Below are 14,518 nucleotides of genomic sequence, written 5' to 3'. Positions count from 1 at the left end.
CAGATCAGTTACTTCTGACGCTCCAAAGCCTCGGGGAGTTGGCTCAAGACTGCCTGTCTTTGATAAGGTCCTCACACTGTAGCTGCAACTTCAATCTGAGAAAAGATTGTTCAAAAGAAAGAAATGCAGTCCAGGAAACAAAGAGATCAACCTTCATTCTGAGTGACTGCAACATATCTGCGAATCTCCGTCACTTGTTTTCTTGTTGTTGTTTTTTTTTCAGACGCAGCGGGCTTTGCAATTGTTTTTTATGCAGCTGCCGGGACCAGGCAGTCGGTTCCTCACTTTGAAGTGCGCTGCTCCAGCCTCTCGGTTCAGTTGGTGTTGGAGTCGCCTACAGGAGAGACAGCCTGTGCGGCATGGCAGCCTGAAACCATAGGGAGGAGAAAAGGAGGAGGGAGAGAAGCGATATTTTTTTCCTCTCTCGAGTGCATTTTTCTCCTCGACTCAAAACCTAAAGCTGAACTGTACGTACTGCGCGGCCGTGGAGACTTAACACTGTGGATTATATTCACCTTTTTCTGTGGATAAAAAGCTGGAGTTTAATTTGAGAAGAGAACTCGTGGATCGATGGTAAGTTACAAGAGTGTGTGCCTCCTCAAACTGGCCCCCATTGGAGTTCTCTTTGATGTGCTGTTGACTCGCCTTTGAAGTAATGTTCCGAGGGAAACGAGACGCTTTTCTTACGTTTAAAGAGCAAAAAAACGTCATGAATATTCCGTTTACTGGCTTCTTTTCGACAGTTTAACTCCATCGTTACATTTTAAGCTACTAGTTTCTCTCTTTCTTTCTTTTTTTTTTGGTGGAATTCCTCCTCAACCAGATCTGAGACTTTGGTGTAGCTACTTGGGACTGGACGTTAAACAGAGGTTGTTTGTTCGCTTTAAGGAAAATGTAAAGACTCCGTGTCTGTTTTAACTCGGCTGGGTCTCTGTTTGTTCTGTATCATAATAGCTTTTGTGTAGTTTTTAACTATCGCGGCTGTATTGTAACCAAACAGCAGCGATACAAAGTGACATCTGCAAAAACCAGCCGCTGATGCATTTTAAGGTTTTTTTGCGAGCCTGTTTTGTAGTGTAGTGAAAATCAGACAGCTGTGGTGTGTTTGAGCAGCACCCAGTTTAACTCCCATTAACTATTTTGGTCACGTTTTTCCATCTGTTGGAGTTTGTCCCACATCTGTGTGCCTACAGGTAGGTTTTTAGAGGTTTGGGTGGTGTTCATTTAAATGAGGTGGTGTGGGTTCCTCACTCACGCAGTGTGGATGTAGAGACGTAGAAATGACTGGGCAGGAATCAGAAAGTGACAGTAAGTGAGTCAGAAGATGTTCTTTTACAGATGGCAGTCTCACTATGAGCCTGCGAGGAGGCGCGATGGATCCGGAAGGCGCGTCCGTGCGTAATGCTCTGGTATCTTGAAGGATAAATGACTTATTAATAAGATCTTAGCTTCACTTGACATCTGCTACATGTAATTACTACTTCACGTGCTGGTATCGTGACGGAGGGTAATGATGTTGAGGCAGTGCTTTGGTGGATTTTCACTGCACGAAATCACCGTTAAATTCTGGTTAATTTGCGCCTTTTGGTAGAAATCCCCACTCCTGGCTGAGATGTGAAGAGCTGCTGTTTATGTAATGCTGCTGCAGCGTTTTTCCTCCAGTGTTTCTGTGAACTTGTCTGTTTCTGTAAGTCAGCGAGAGTCTGAAAAAAAGACTCCTCTGCCCCTTTGAAGTTGGGGCGGATCTGGTTTTGATTAGATCAATACTTTGTGTTTCAGAGAGAAGACGGGCAGTCAGAGAGAAGCTCCCCTGCTGACATAAGAGAGTGAGGAGATTACAGTAGAAGCTCAGAGGAGGCGAACAACACACGGCTGTCTCCTGCTTGCCTTCAGAGCCATGAGCCGGGTGCTTATGGACCATATCGCCAGTAGTTTCCGAGAAGATGCTCCTCGACCCCCTGTGCCTGGGGAGGAGGGCGAGGCGCCCTGCTACCCCGGCAAAGTTGCAATGATGAAACCGTTGGAACCCCCCAAATCCGTTCTGCTCGGCTCTCCGGGCTCCTCAGCGAGGAGGAACGAGGATGGTCTTGGGGAGCCAGAGGGGAGTGCCTCCCCGGATTCACCGCTTACCCGCTGGACAAAGTCTTTGCACTCTCTGCTCGGGGACCAGGACGGTGCTCTTCTTTTTAGGACATTCCTGGAGCGAGAGAAATGTGTCGATGCTTTAGACTTTTGGTTTGCCTGCAATGGCTTCAGGCAAATGGACCTCAAGGATACCAAAACGCAGAGAGTCGCCAAAGCAATCTACAAGCGCTACATCGAAAACAACAGCATTGTCGCCAAACAGCTGAAACCCGCGACTAAAACCTACATACGGGATAATATTAAGAAGCAGCACATAGACTCCGCGATGTTTGATCAGGCGCAGACCGAGATCCAAATCAACATGGAGGAGAACGCGTACCAGATGTTTCTGACCTCTGATATTTACCTCGATTACGTGAGGACAGGGGGAGAAAACCCGAATCACGTCAACTCCAACGGGTTGGGAGACCTGAAAGTTGTTTGTGGATACCTGCCCACGCTGAATGAAGAGGAGGAGTGGAGTTGTGATTTCAAAGCCAAAGCACTGGTTGGACTGGCGGTCAAGGCAGAAAGGGCCCACGCATCCCTGAGGGCAGTGGAAGTGATGGACAGGGGATACAGGTAAGGGCTGCAAGCACCTTGTTTTTGCACTGTTTTCATACTGTGATGTTACAGAATGTAGTCCAACCTCTCATGTGCAGACGTGCACCACTCCAAAACTCTGCCTGCTTCTCCCTGGCCTCTCTCTCCCCTCTCACCCTCTCCAGCAGCAGCAGCAGCAGCCCTCTGCTGGCGCTCGCCTGGATTTCCGGGGCTTTGAAATAGTTCCGCAGAATGAGAGATCATCTTCCACAGGAAAAGTTCACAGAGCGCGGCTGGCTCTGGCCCCAGCCAGCAAATAATAGATGATGACATTGCTATGCTATGCCTCCTCCTCCTGTACCACACTGTCCTCAAGCCTTTGGCAAGGATAGAAATCTATAACAGTTCTATAAATCACAGTTTAATGTCAAATTAAAGTTAAGCTTAAAACCCTCCACTGACATTTCTCTGGCCAACTTTTAAACCTGCTCTGGACAAAAGTGGCTGCATGTGCTGTCAGGTGAACTAGCTTGTAGAATAACCCACTTTTGACATGGATTCGGGTCCCTGGATGGACGCTTTGAAAACATGTGCCTCCTTTTTCTACCTCACCTCTTCTCATCTGACTCAGGTTCCCTTTAAAAAAAGAGAAAACAAACCCAGAACAGCAGCAGCTACAGTGCAGAATCAACACCCCACCACCACCCCCTGTCCTCTCTCTCCTCTTTCTTCCCTCTATTTTATTGTTTGCGTCAATTCTCTTCTGATTCCCTCCTTTGCTGCTTTCCCCTGCCTCTCCACTTTTATCTTTTTTTCCTTTTGAAAAACTCAAGGATGAGGACTACGAAGCTTTTGGAGAGAAAGTGAGGGGAAAGAGAGCGGAAAGGAAGGACAGACAGAGCGAGCGAGAGATGGAGGGGGGGGGCAGCTCATGAAAGAAAGGGAGGGAGGAGAGAGGATAAATGAGGGGGTGAAAGAGAGGCAGGGAGGGAAGAATGCAAGGCCAGCTGTGTTAAATACCTGACTCTTTGCAAGCCCCTCTGAAGGTCAGGCCGGAGCTGGGGGCCTTCTTCTTTAGTCATGCTGGGTCTCTCTCTCTCTCTCTCTCCCCCTCATGAAGACCCCCTCTCTCCCTCTTTCTTCCCTTCTCTGACACACTCTCATGCTTCCGCTCAATACTTTTTTTTCACTCCTCTCTTCTTTCCTCCCCCTCTCCTGTACCATGGCAAGAATGCATACACAGCAGGAGATGTATGCTGGGGAAAGTGTGAGTGTGGATGAGGGAAGTGGAAAGAGAAATTGTGGGGCATTTAAGAAGAAACTTAACTTAACTTTTCCCAGTGCACATGAACATGTAGTCACTGGTGGTAGACAAAATCCTATTCACAATGTTCTCCTTTTGCATCAGAGGATAAACTCTGCTTTCATCACACTCACTTCTCAGGAAGTACAAATGAAATGTGACCATCTGTTGGATACAGTGTCACATGCTTGTGTTAATCTGATCTCCGTTGTTGTTGTTGTCGTAATCTTCCTAGATCATACAAGAGAGGAGACTCGCTCAACTCCTGCCATGTGGGCTCCTTTGCTCCTGTCAGCAGCACCAATGACAGTGAGGTTTCCAGTGACGCCTTGACTGATGATGCCATGTCTGTGACTGACAGCAGTGTGTAAGTGAAGATCATCAAAATATACTTAATGTAGCCAAAACAGACAAAACGGCTATCAAATCTGCTGTCAACTAGCCATCATTTCAAAGAATTCAGATATGATATGACCCTGCCCACGTGTGGACTTATCTGTGTACGTGCCTCAGGCCTCGTTCTCCTAAAGGATTACTCAGTATGATCATGTGATCTCTTAAGTGACGACATACTAACAAGCCATTGCGAGGTGGCTCAGGTCAGCTAGTTTTGGGACCAAAAGTAGAAAAGTCCTCTTCCTGTTCCTCCTGGCATGGATGCGTGGATAATGTCAGTGAAACAGTAATGGTAACTATGACCAGGCAAACTTGTTGCAGTCATGTTCAGTGCAGCCAGGGACACACATAAATATGGCTGCCATAAAGTGCTTTTTCTTCTTTTACAATGGGGAGTCCTCTGCTCTGGCATATCTCTTAACAGACTTGCTTCAAAGGGGCCAAGGCCATATAGTGCTTTTGTGCTGTACTTTGCCCAGTGTGGTGACAAAGCAAGGGACACAACCTGCCTACCTCTTTTCCTGGCTCTCCTTAGGTAGAGTTCAAAAGACCCATAAACATTTGAATCATGTTCAGATAAAGAAAAAGAGAAAGAGAAAAAGCAACAGGGGAGGAGGCAGTTGGGTGGGAAGAGAAAAGAGAGTGGTGAAGGGGGATTTTTGCTTATATCTTATTTATGGATTTGCTTGGACGCTGGGGAATGCAGCTGCGCAGACTTCAAACATTACCTTATCTTACAAACCAGGCTTTTGATGTGCGGAGATCAGAGGCTGGCTGCGGCAGCGCTTGCCAAATGAAGATTGGGGAGGTGGGGTGGAAGGGGGGGGGGGGTTGCTTATGCGCATGACTGTGGCATTTCAAAGCAAAAGTGGAAAAGTGCTCCTCAGTTAGGCTAGGTCACCAGGAAACTGCTGTTTAGCATGGGAGGAAAGACACTGTTTTACACTGTCAAGTGCTGCAGTTTGAAGTTTGAGCTTTCCTGTTTGTTGTTTAATTTAATTTTTTCAGCTATTTTGGTCCCTTAGATGGATTTAACCAGGTCAGGTTAGGTCCTGCATTATCTTTTTACAATGCATGTAATGAGAAGCTAATGCTAGCAGTGTCCTCGGCTTAACATAAAAGGGGAAATGCTTATGTTGACACTGCTTCTAACAAGCAGAAATGAGCACTGTGGCTTCAGTGGGTGTTTAGAAAACGTCCAGCATGAAAATAAACGTCATTTCTAGGGAAAATAATACCACCTACCACCTCGCTTAGAACCATTTAACCAGATCTGCTCTGACAAGAGAGGAAATGCTTGCACGGTTTTTTGTTCTCAGATTAAGCCCAAAAGATGAAAAGGAAAATGGATTGGAGAATTAATAAATTAGATTTCTCCACGCTTGATCTGTGTTTGATCTACCCAGCTGGCTAACAGGCTTTTTCCTGAATGGCTGTTAGGTCTTTAATGATGTATCTGATTGGGTGATTGACCTTTGTGATGTGTCTGTGCACCTCTAGAGATGGCATCCCTCCTTATAAACTGGGCTCCAAGAAACAGCTTCAGAGAGAGATGCAGCGCAACATGAAGATGAACAGCCAAGTCTCTTTGCCTGCTTTCCCTGTAAGTACACAAACACACACACACACATGCTCAGAAGTCTTTTTGAGCCTGGGTCCCACAGAGTAATTTCCATACCACCCTCTGTTCCGGGTCTCTCTTGGTTCTATGAATAGTACTGCGCAAACTGTATTTGGCATTCTCAATTCAACAACACCAGCAAAGATCTGAAGAGTAGCGTCAAAGATCCAGCCTCCCACTCACACAGAGACACACACTCGCATGAGCACACATACAAACACAAGCCCCCTCCTCCCCTCCACTACCTTTGGTGTCACCTGCACCCCCATTAGGGTTCCTTGAAGTCTGCAGGAGACGGGGAGGTCTCTAAGCTGTTTATCGCCGCAGCGCTCGGAACACACCAGGGTTTTTCTTCCCTACCGATGCTGTAAATATGGAGAATAGGGAGAGATGAGGAAGATCTCTGCTGCTTTATCCCAAGGGCTCTGAAATCAGCCTGGTTCCCCAACAAAAACACGAAGATACTTAGACACACACATGCACACACACACACACATTGCTTTGATCCACAGATGAATGGAGCAAACGCACAGGGAAGTGACAACTTCCAACAGAGCTGGCCCCCTTTTTTCTTCAGCACCCCCAACTCCCCTCCACACACACACACACACACACACACACACACACAAACAAATGCTCAGCCAGAACCAGCCCTCCCCTAAAAGTGAAGGATCTAAGAGAAGAGTTTGAGTGTGTCATGTGAGCTCTCAGTGGGTCAGAGGGGAGTTGGTAGCTTAAGGCTCAAAAGAAGTTAACTTCAGGTTGGGAGAAAAGGAGAGGAAGACCAAGTCAGAGGCAGTGACGATAAAGTAGTAGTAGAAAAATAAACTCCATGTAACCCTGATTTTATTTTATTTTTTTTTAACATTATGAGCCTTCCAACAAGCACAGATTGGATATTTCACTGTCACTCTGTATTTTTGCTTCTTGTTTTTTGCTTTTCTGTTTTTGGCGATGGCTGCCATTCCCATGGTGCACCACCCCTGGGTGCCATCAGACAGGCTTTTTCTCCCCTTTAGTCCAACTACAAAGGGATAGAAGAAAAATAAGAAGCAAGAGCAAAAATGCAAATTTAAGATGCGCACACACACACACACACTGTATGATCCTGCACCTTAAAGGTGCCCAGTGTGTGACAGTAAAGGGGGTGGGGGTAACTTTCTCTCAACCTTTCTGATCTCCCTCCTTTTTGGCACCTTCATCTCTCCTTCAGTCATTTCCTCTTTATTTTCTCCTGCAAGCATGCATCTCTGCATCTCAGCTTCTCCCATTTTTTTTTTTTTTTTTTTTTTTTTTTTTATCCCTCGTCTTTGCCTCCCCGGAGTTCTCTTCCACCCCCTGTCGATATGTGTCTTTTATTCCTAGATGTAAAGCCACTGCTTCCCATCAGTCTCTTCCTCCATCTCTGCCTCCACCACCCTTTCTCCCCCCACTGAGTGTTTGATATTTGACGAGGAAGCCTTTGAAGCGAGCTGGCTTTAAAGAGGCCTTACTGATGATGGCAAAGGGAACCATCCAAGGCCTAGCCCAGCATGACTAAAACACCAAGCCTACCACCCCATGAAACAACCCCTGTGTGCCAGCAAGAGTGCCCTGATCATTACAGTCAGTGGTGGATGTAGACAGGAGTGTGGATGTGTTTGTAGGTGTTGGTGTTGTTTGGTCATGGAATGATACAACTCCACTTTCTCTCCAAAGCGGACTCGCCGTCCTCCCAAAGAGATGGTCCCACTGGAGCCAGCACAGTTTGCAGCCCAGCTCATCTCCCGCTTGGAGAGCCTGAAGAGGGAGCAGGACACCATCAGCTCTTTAGACGAGAGGCTGCAGCAGATTCAAGAGGTTTGTGTGAGATTACTGGACATTTTAAAACCTATTTTGTTGCTTCCTATTTTACAATTTTGTATGATTTGTTACTAGGAGGAGGAAAGAGAAGACACAGAGATCGGAAGTGCCCCTCAGCTTTCCCCCCATCCCTTGACCCTCCTCCTTGGCTCCTCTGAAGAGGACCCCCAGGCGATCCTGGACGAACACCTTTCTCGTGTCCTAAAGACCCCTGGCTGCCAGTCCCCTGCTGTGGTCCGGCAGTCCCCTCGCTCCAGCTCACCAGAGTGTCGTCCTATCACCCGCACAGGCTTTGGAATCAAGGCCCTGATGAGGAATGGGCCCTCTGCTACGTCTGTCTCTAGTCCTGACCAAGGATCTTTCACTCTGGCCCTGGGCCCCAACAGGGCCCTGATAAGCAGGCAAAGCACAAAACACATCCACCATCACTACATCCACCATCACGCCAGTCCTAAGTCTAAAGAGCAGATTGAAAGGGAGGCAGCGCTCAGGGTGCACAGCATGTGCGCCGGTGGTGGAGAGTGCCAGCCTTGTCAGCCTTACCAACGCAGCCGCAGCCTAGGCAGAGAGATGTGTGGGGCAATCTCAACAGACACCAACATAGGGTCAGTTCCAGCTAATCTTTAAACCCATATGCTCTGTTATTTACTGTTTTACCTGTACTAAAACTGTACTTTAAAACCTTCTCTTCCTCCCAGGCGTTCCAGCTCTCTGTCGAGGCGAGTGTGTCGTTCTAGTGTTGAGGATGAGGTAGCCGAGAGGTGTGTGGAGGATTGTGGGTCTATACAGCTGCCCAGTGACACAACAGACCCCGCTCATAATGTGTTGCAGTGGATCCTGGAAAGCAAACGTCAGGGCAGGCATAAGTCTCACAGGTGAGTAATACACGGAGTCTCCAATCTAGGGTGTTTTAGTCTAAACATTATAATTTCTGTTGACTGACTTGACTTCTGACTGTCATCTTTCTTGCTCACAGTACTCAGAGCACCAAGAAAACTTTCGGAGGCTCTTCTAATCAGACCCATACATGGGGTGGTGGTGGAAGCTGCGGTCATCTACGTAGCCACCAGCCAGCTCAGCCATTCATTCAAGACCCTGCCATGCCTCCTCTGCCCCCTCCCAACACTTTGGCTCAGCTGGAAGAGGCCTGCCGCAGACTGGAGGAGGTCTCCACAAAGACCACCAAGCAAAGGTACACAATAACCCTTCTTTAATTTGCTTTGTTGGTTATGATTTGCAGTCATTCCAAATATTGTTTTAGTTATTTTAATTTATTTCATTTCTGTCTCTTCCAGGCATCCGATATCCACTCTTCAGCGAGAGAAGACCCACCTAGTGCCTGCCCAGGGTGGGGGGTCCGTCCCTCTGTCTCCAGCCAACCCCAGCCTTGCTGGCCCCCTCCCAACCGGTCCCGGGCTCCAATCAGAAGAGTACGATGCCTCTCGCGTCCTGCCCTCCCTCTCCTCTCCTCCTTTCTGCTCCTCTTCCTCCTCTCAGCTATTGCCTCCAACTTCCAGTGTACTTCGACCCTTTTAACTCTTCCGACTTGTCACCTGCTCTGCTCACTGCACATGTACGGAGATAGACAAGTAGTCGTGTGCAAAGCTACACGTCACACACCCCCACATATACTCACCTCAAAGGAGAAGGTGGTGTCCTTTTGTAAAGCTTGTTTTAGGCTTTGTACACAGACACTTGGCACTGCCTCTGTGTTTGCATGAATCTTGTGCATTTGTGTTGTGCTGTGTGTGGTGGGGAGGGAAAGTGTAGTCATTGCACCACCTGACTGAGACATCCCTTTCATATACATGTATCATTTTTATTGGCTGTCCTTCTGTAGGCTGGCAGTCAGTGAGGGCGAGCAGAGCTTAGCAAAGAGAGAGCTCATTTGAAGTGGGCCTACAAAGCCTTGGACATAGCTAAAGGGGAATTGATAACATTGTGCTCCTTCTGTATGCACACACAGGCACACTTACTCATGGCAGTGGGTCACTCACTCACAGCGTTACTGTATTCTCACTGTCTTCTGCACATGCTAGTATTTTGTTTTTGATCATCATGTTCTTCTCTGACCCTCTTTTTTTCTCCCTCTCTGTGTCCTGACAGGAGTAAGAAAGGTTTGGGAAGCCCCGCAGGGAGCAGCAGCGGGGAGACGGTGGTGACATACTTCTTCTGTGGTGAGGAGATTCCTTACAGAAGGACCATGAGGAGCCACAGTCTCACCTTGGGCCATTTCAAAGAGCAGCTCCGCAAGAAGGGGAACTACAGGTGTGTAGTGATACATAAAGAGATGTTAGTTAAAGTTTGACGAGAGTGAATTTAGTGGCATAAAGTCAATGAACCTGTGCTATCAGTTGGCCTTGAAGTACAACAATGCGTGACAGGAAAGAATGAATTTAATCACAAGGCGTAGACTTTAGAAATGATAGTGATATGATGGACCTACACAGACGAAGTGGACAAAAAACTCATTAAGACTAACATTTGGCTTTTGTCATGGTTGAAATGGTATCCACAGCAGTCATAGGTGCTCACATCTCTGACTAAAGATAGAAATTTATAATGTTTACATTAATGAATATATGCACTAAAGTAAGTGTAAAAAAGGTATTATACTAGCTTGCTGAATACAACTGCACTGCACTGTCTAGTGGTAGAGATCTGTCTCTGAATAGCAGTCAGAATATTTTGCCCATGCCTGTATGAAGTGCTGTTATCGGTGTTTGTTTCTGTGTGTGTGTGTGTGTGTGCGCGCGCACAAGTCGGCCTCTGGTTTCGTGTGTTGAGAGGAGTGCAATGAAAAGGAAAGGACAAGAGGGAGGGAGGAAGGGTGGTGCGGGGGTTAGTGGGAGAGTTTGAACTGCAGCGATTTGGGTCCCATCTGGTATTGATTTCCATGCTAAGGCACACTTAATACACATGGCTTTGAAGCCCCAGCCCCTTTCATTTCAACCAACAAAGACTCACACAAATGGCCAGCGTGCAAATTCTTCACTGATGTTATCAGGGCCCCTTTTTTCTGCCTGTGTGTGTGTGTGTGCGCATGCAACATACATGCATTGAATGTGCACAATGTTTACACATGTTGTAATCATTTTATGGATATTTTTGAAAGGCAGATTATTAAATGCCAGATCCGCTTGTTTGCCCTACTCAGCCCTGACTTGAGGCCACACAGCTTTGCGTTGTGTGTTTGCAAAGAGAGATTTGACTTTGATTGCCTCTTTCCAGTGGGCATTAAAGGGAAAAGATCAAACATTTATGGTTTAGACTGCCATGGTCTCTCGGATAAGCATGGCTTGAGTATTGTGTTAATAATTACAGGTATCAAATTGGAGGGAAAAAAGTGGAAAAAAGAGATATTTCTTCCTTTCCAGATGTGCGTTTGTGGATCAACAAAATGTGACAAGCACTTAGCTCTCCACATCTGTCTTGTTTGCTCCCCCTCTTCCTGCCCCTCTTCTTTTCTTTCTGGCTTGTTGTCTCAGTTCCTGTGTCATACCATTCACATTTATTGGAAAGAGAGCTGCACGGCGCTTTAATAGCAGCCAGAGAATGTGTGGAGTTGGGTCATTTCAACATGGCAGAGGTTCAACAAAGAACAGTACTGCTCGGTCCTGCCAGACGATATTGGTGCCAGATGTCAGTGCAAACAGAGAGAAGGAGGGGGGGTGGTTGAGGGAGGGGAGGGATGTAGCCACATAAAACATGTTCCAGTGGAAATTCAGGCTCTGTCTGTCTCTCTTAGCAAAAAAGATCATAGCTCTTTGAACATTTTTTTAGGAGTAGGAGGACTTTTTTATATAAAAAAGTGTTATCACGCGTGTCTTGTGCTCTTTCATTTCATCTAATTTAACCACTTTACTCTCCTGAGAGAGGCCTCTGTTCATTTTAGTTAAAATCTTCCTGCGTTTTAAACTTTGTTGCCTTTTATTAGTGACCACCCTCATATCACTGGCACATGTGCCCTCACAGGTACCTCTGCAACAACCATCGGTCTTGTTTTTTATAAATGCTCTCTGCACAACTTTGTTGTACTCCCAAACATACCTACATTCAGCTGCCCCACACACGAAGCAAATCGAGGCATTTTTCCATTACATAGTTAATGAGCAGATTCTGAGACCCTGCTAACCAACTCACCCCTGCTGGTTTCTCTTCCTCTAAAATGAGGATGGTGGGGGGTTGCATCATTATGGCCCAGTGAAGTCATGGCTGATGAGAAGCCCCTCCTTTTTTTTCCTTCTCCAACACACACACATACAAAATTGTCCGTCAGCTGCCCTTCCTATAGCACATGCTATCAAAAGGGGTAAGGCAGGACACAGTGTACTGCCTGCTCTTTCTCCTCCTCCTCCTCCTCTGCTTTGTCTCTTGTTCTTTTCTTTGTCCCTGTAATAATGAAGCAGGGATGAGGAGTGAGTGAAAGCCCGTGCATGTGTGTCTTCTAACGTCTGCGGGTGTGTAGGAGTCGGGGCTAATGACAGGCAGACTTGCAGGCACCCGAAATTTCAGCCTTTGTCAAAGGACCCCTTCATTTGCACACAGGTCTAATTGGCCCCTGTTAGCCAGGGCAAAACTTAAGGAAACATAACAGAGAAAGAGGAAAGGGCAGACGTAAAGGAGAGGAAAAGGTGGAGGGAGGAAGCTTCTTGATTTAGACCAGGTCTTTTGAGCAGCATGTCCCACCCGAGCCCAGTCTCAGCCTCAGCTGGCTTAGCTGATTGTGTGCCAAGTAGCTTGTTGTGGATGACAGAAGTGTTCCTTGACTTCACTTGACTTCACTTTGACCTTCATCTTGAATAACGGATAACAAAAACATCTTTGGGTTTGAACGCTTTCTCTCTGTTTTGCAGGTACTATTTCAAAAAGGCCAGTGACGAGTTCGAGTGTGGAGCTGTGTTTGAAGAAGTGTCAGACGACGGCTCCCTGCTGCCTACCTACGAGGGCAAGATCCTGGGAAAGGTGGAGAGGATGGAGTGAGTCCATGTAGCCAGTGTTGTGGAATACACTCCCTGTACGCCCCTGGATGGATGGATGGATGTCCTCCTTCACACACATGGCTCTTTGAAGTTCGTAGGACTAACGGAGATGTTGGTGAAGGAATACTGAGCTGTGGGCAGAGGAAATGGACAAAATATTAAAATATTGATATTCCTGGACTTGAAGTGAAGGAAAATATGGACTGTGTTGCTGGACTGAAACATTTCCAGAAGAGAAATCTCAAAGAGACTCTAGGTGAATGACCACTTGTCAAAGAAGCAGGGCGGCGACTTTAACCTGAGACTGAGAGCCAGCCTGACCCTGCCATGTGCCAGTGTGTGCCTGAGGGCAATCACTAGCACATTACTAATATATGTATGCGAATACACATGTACATTGCATTGTATAGTGATGCTTGTATTGCTGTGTTAAGATTTCTATTGCTTATTTATTGGAAATATCCCTGCCCAAATCTTTTTATTCTTCCATGGTCAAGCTGCTTGGAGTTGGAGAGACATCTCCAATTTTCTACATTTTGTGATTTCTCCCTTACTCTTCAGCCCCTCATTCTGAACTTAAAAAAAATACCTCGTTTTCAAAAACTCCACTCCTCCTCCTCCTCCTCCTCCCCCTGGAGAACTAGTGGGACATCTCTGATCATGCGGTCAGAGAGTGTACTGCTGAAGCTTTTGAGAATGGCTCTCTTATCAGTTAAATATTTCGATAATATATTTACTACTGCAGTGCTATTTGTGGGATGTGTCCCCCATCTGCTCTGAAGGGCCCTTTTAGTGTGCCATGAAAAAAAAAAATGAGCGAAAATGCTATTAATGTTTAATTCCCTACTCTGGGACTCTGTCCAGCTAGCCTTGATCTGTCACGTCTTAGTGCCTTTGTTTCTGTGGCGCAGGCATCGCACAAATAGCCTACATATTTACTAAGAGGAAACTTCCCTGAACAGGTCCTTGAATCCCCTAAAATATGTTTACACCCGTATCAATATTTACCAACAAAAAGCTCTATAATGTGCTCCCCTGTGTGTGTGTGAGAGAGAGAGAGTGTGTGTGTGTGAATGGGCTGCTTTGATTGCTGTGTAGTTGAAGCCTGCACTCTGAGGTGCAGATGGTTATGATGGTGGTGATATACATACACTATCTACATAGTGTTCATACTGAGTACAGTAGCTGTGCCTACATGGATTCTTCCCATGTTTAACCCTTTTTTCAGGGTCTTATTAATCCCTTGGTTTTTACAAGGGGCCTTATGTTGAAAAAAATATTTTTATGCCCTTTAGTATCATCATGTTTATGTTTCATGGCTTCTTTTGGCTCCACTTGTAAACTGTAAATTATGCGTTCTATAGAGATCAGTTGAAAAGATGCCTCGGTACTTTAATTATTGTAATTATGAAGAGATGTAGCCTTTATTAAAATGTTCTATTTTTCAATTTATCAAATTGCTTCCTATGTTTTTTTTTGTTGTTTTTATCCCCCCCTCTGCGCTGTGATCGGATTTTTCTAGCTCTTAATTGGTATATAGGGATGGTGTATGTGTGTTTCTGTGGAGGAACAACCTCACCACACCCGCACCCTGCTGTGCAGAGTGCAACTCATTGGATCCAGTGAGAAATTTCCACAGATTTGCATCCATTATCAGCTCTTAATGTACTCCCTGTTGGAAATTAAAAAATGCAGCATTAATTTGGC

The 14,518-nt window shown here is 46.2% G+C and overlaps 1 protein-coding gene across 1 annotated transcript; it reads left to right on the top strand.

Moving 5' to 3' along the window:
* Positions 1-330: 330 nt before the first annotated feature.
* Positions 331-14,263, top strand: axin2 (axin 2 (conductin, axil)). The gene is made up of 11 exons (XM_028412656.1): positions 331-573; positions 1,780-2,706; positions 4,206-4,337; positions 5,867-5,969; positions 7,686-7,826; positions 7,905-8,434; positions 8,528-8,704; positions 8,806-9,021; positions 9,125-9,259; positions 9,936-10,097; positions 12,686-14,263. The coding sequence occupies exons 2-11, from the start codon at positions 1,898-1,900 to the stop codon at positions 12,810-12,812; spliced, it is 2,532 nt and encodes an 843-aa protein (XP_028268457.1). The 5' UTR covers positions 331-573; positions 1,780-1,897; the 3' UTR covers positions 12,813-14,263.
* The last annotated feature ends 255 nt before the right edge of the window (positions 14,264-14,518 follow it).

Source organism: Parambassis ranga, chromosome 8, assembly GCF_900634625.1.
Source record: "Parambassis ranga chromosome 8, fParRan2.1, whole genome shotgun sequence".
NCBI lineage: Eukaryota > Metazoa > Chordata > Actinopteri > Ambassidae > Parambassis > Parambassis ranga.
Note: the sequence above shows the minus strand (reverse complement) of the source record. Positions and strands in the feature narration are given on the sequence as shown.

Bases quoted from the DNA above. Each gene is read 5' to 3' on its own strand.
- axin2 (XM_028412656.1), top strand. From the start codon at position 1,898: ATGAGCCGGGTGCTTATGGACCATATCGCCAGTAGTTTCCGAGAAGAT. The intron at 5,970-7,685 runs GTAAGTACACAA...TTCTCTCCAAAG, and splicing joins TCTCTTTGCCTGCTTTCCCT to CGGACTCGCCGTCCTCCCAA. The intron at 9,022-9,124 runs GTACACAATAAC...TGTCTCTTCCAG, and splicing joins ACAAAGACCACCAAGCAAAG to GCATCCGATATCCACTCTTC.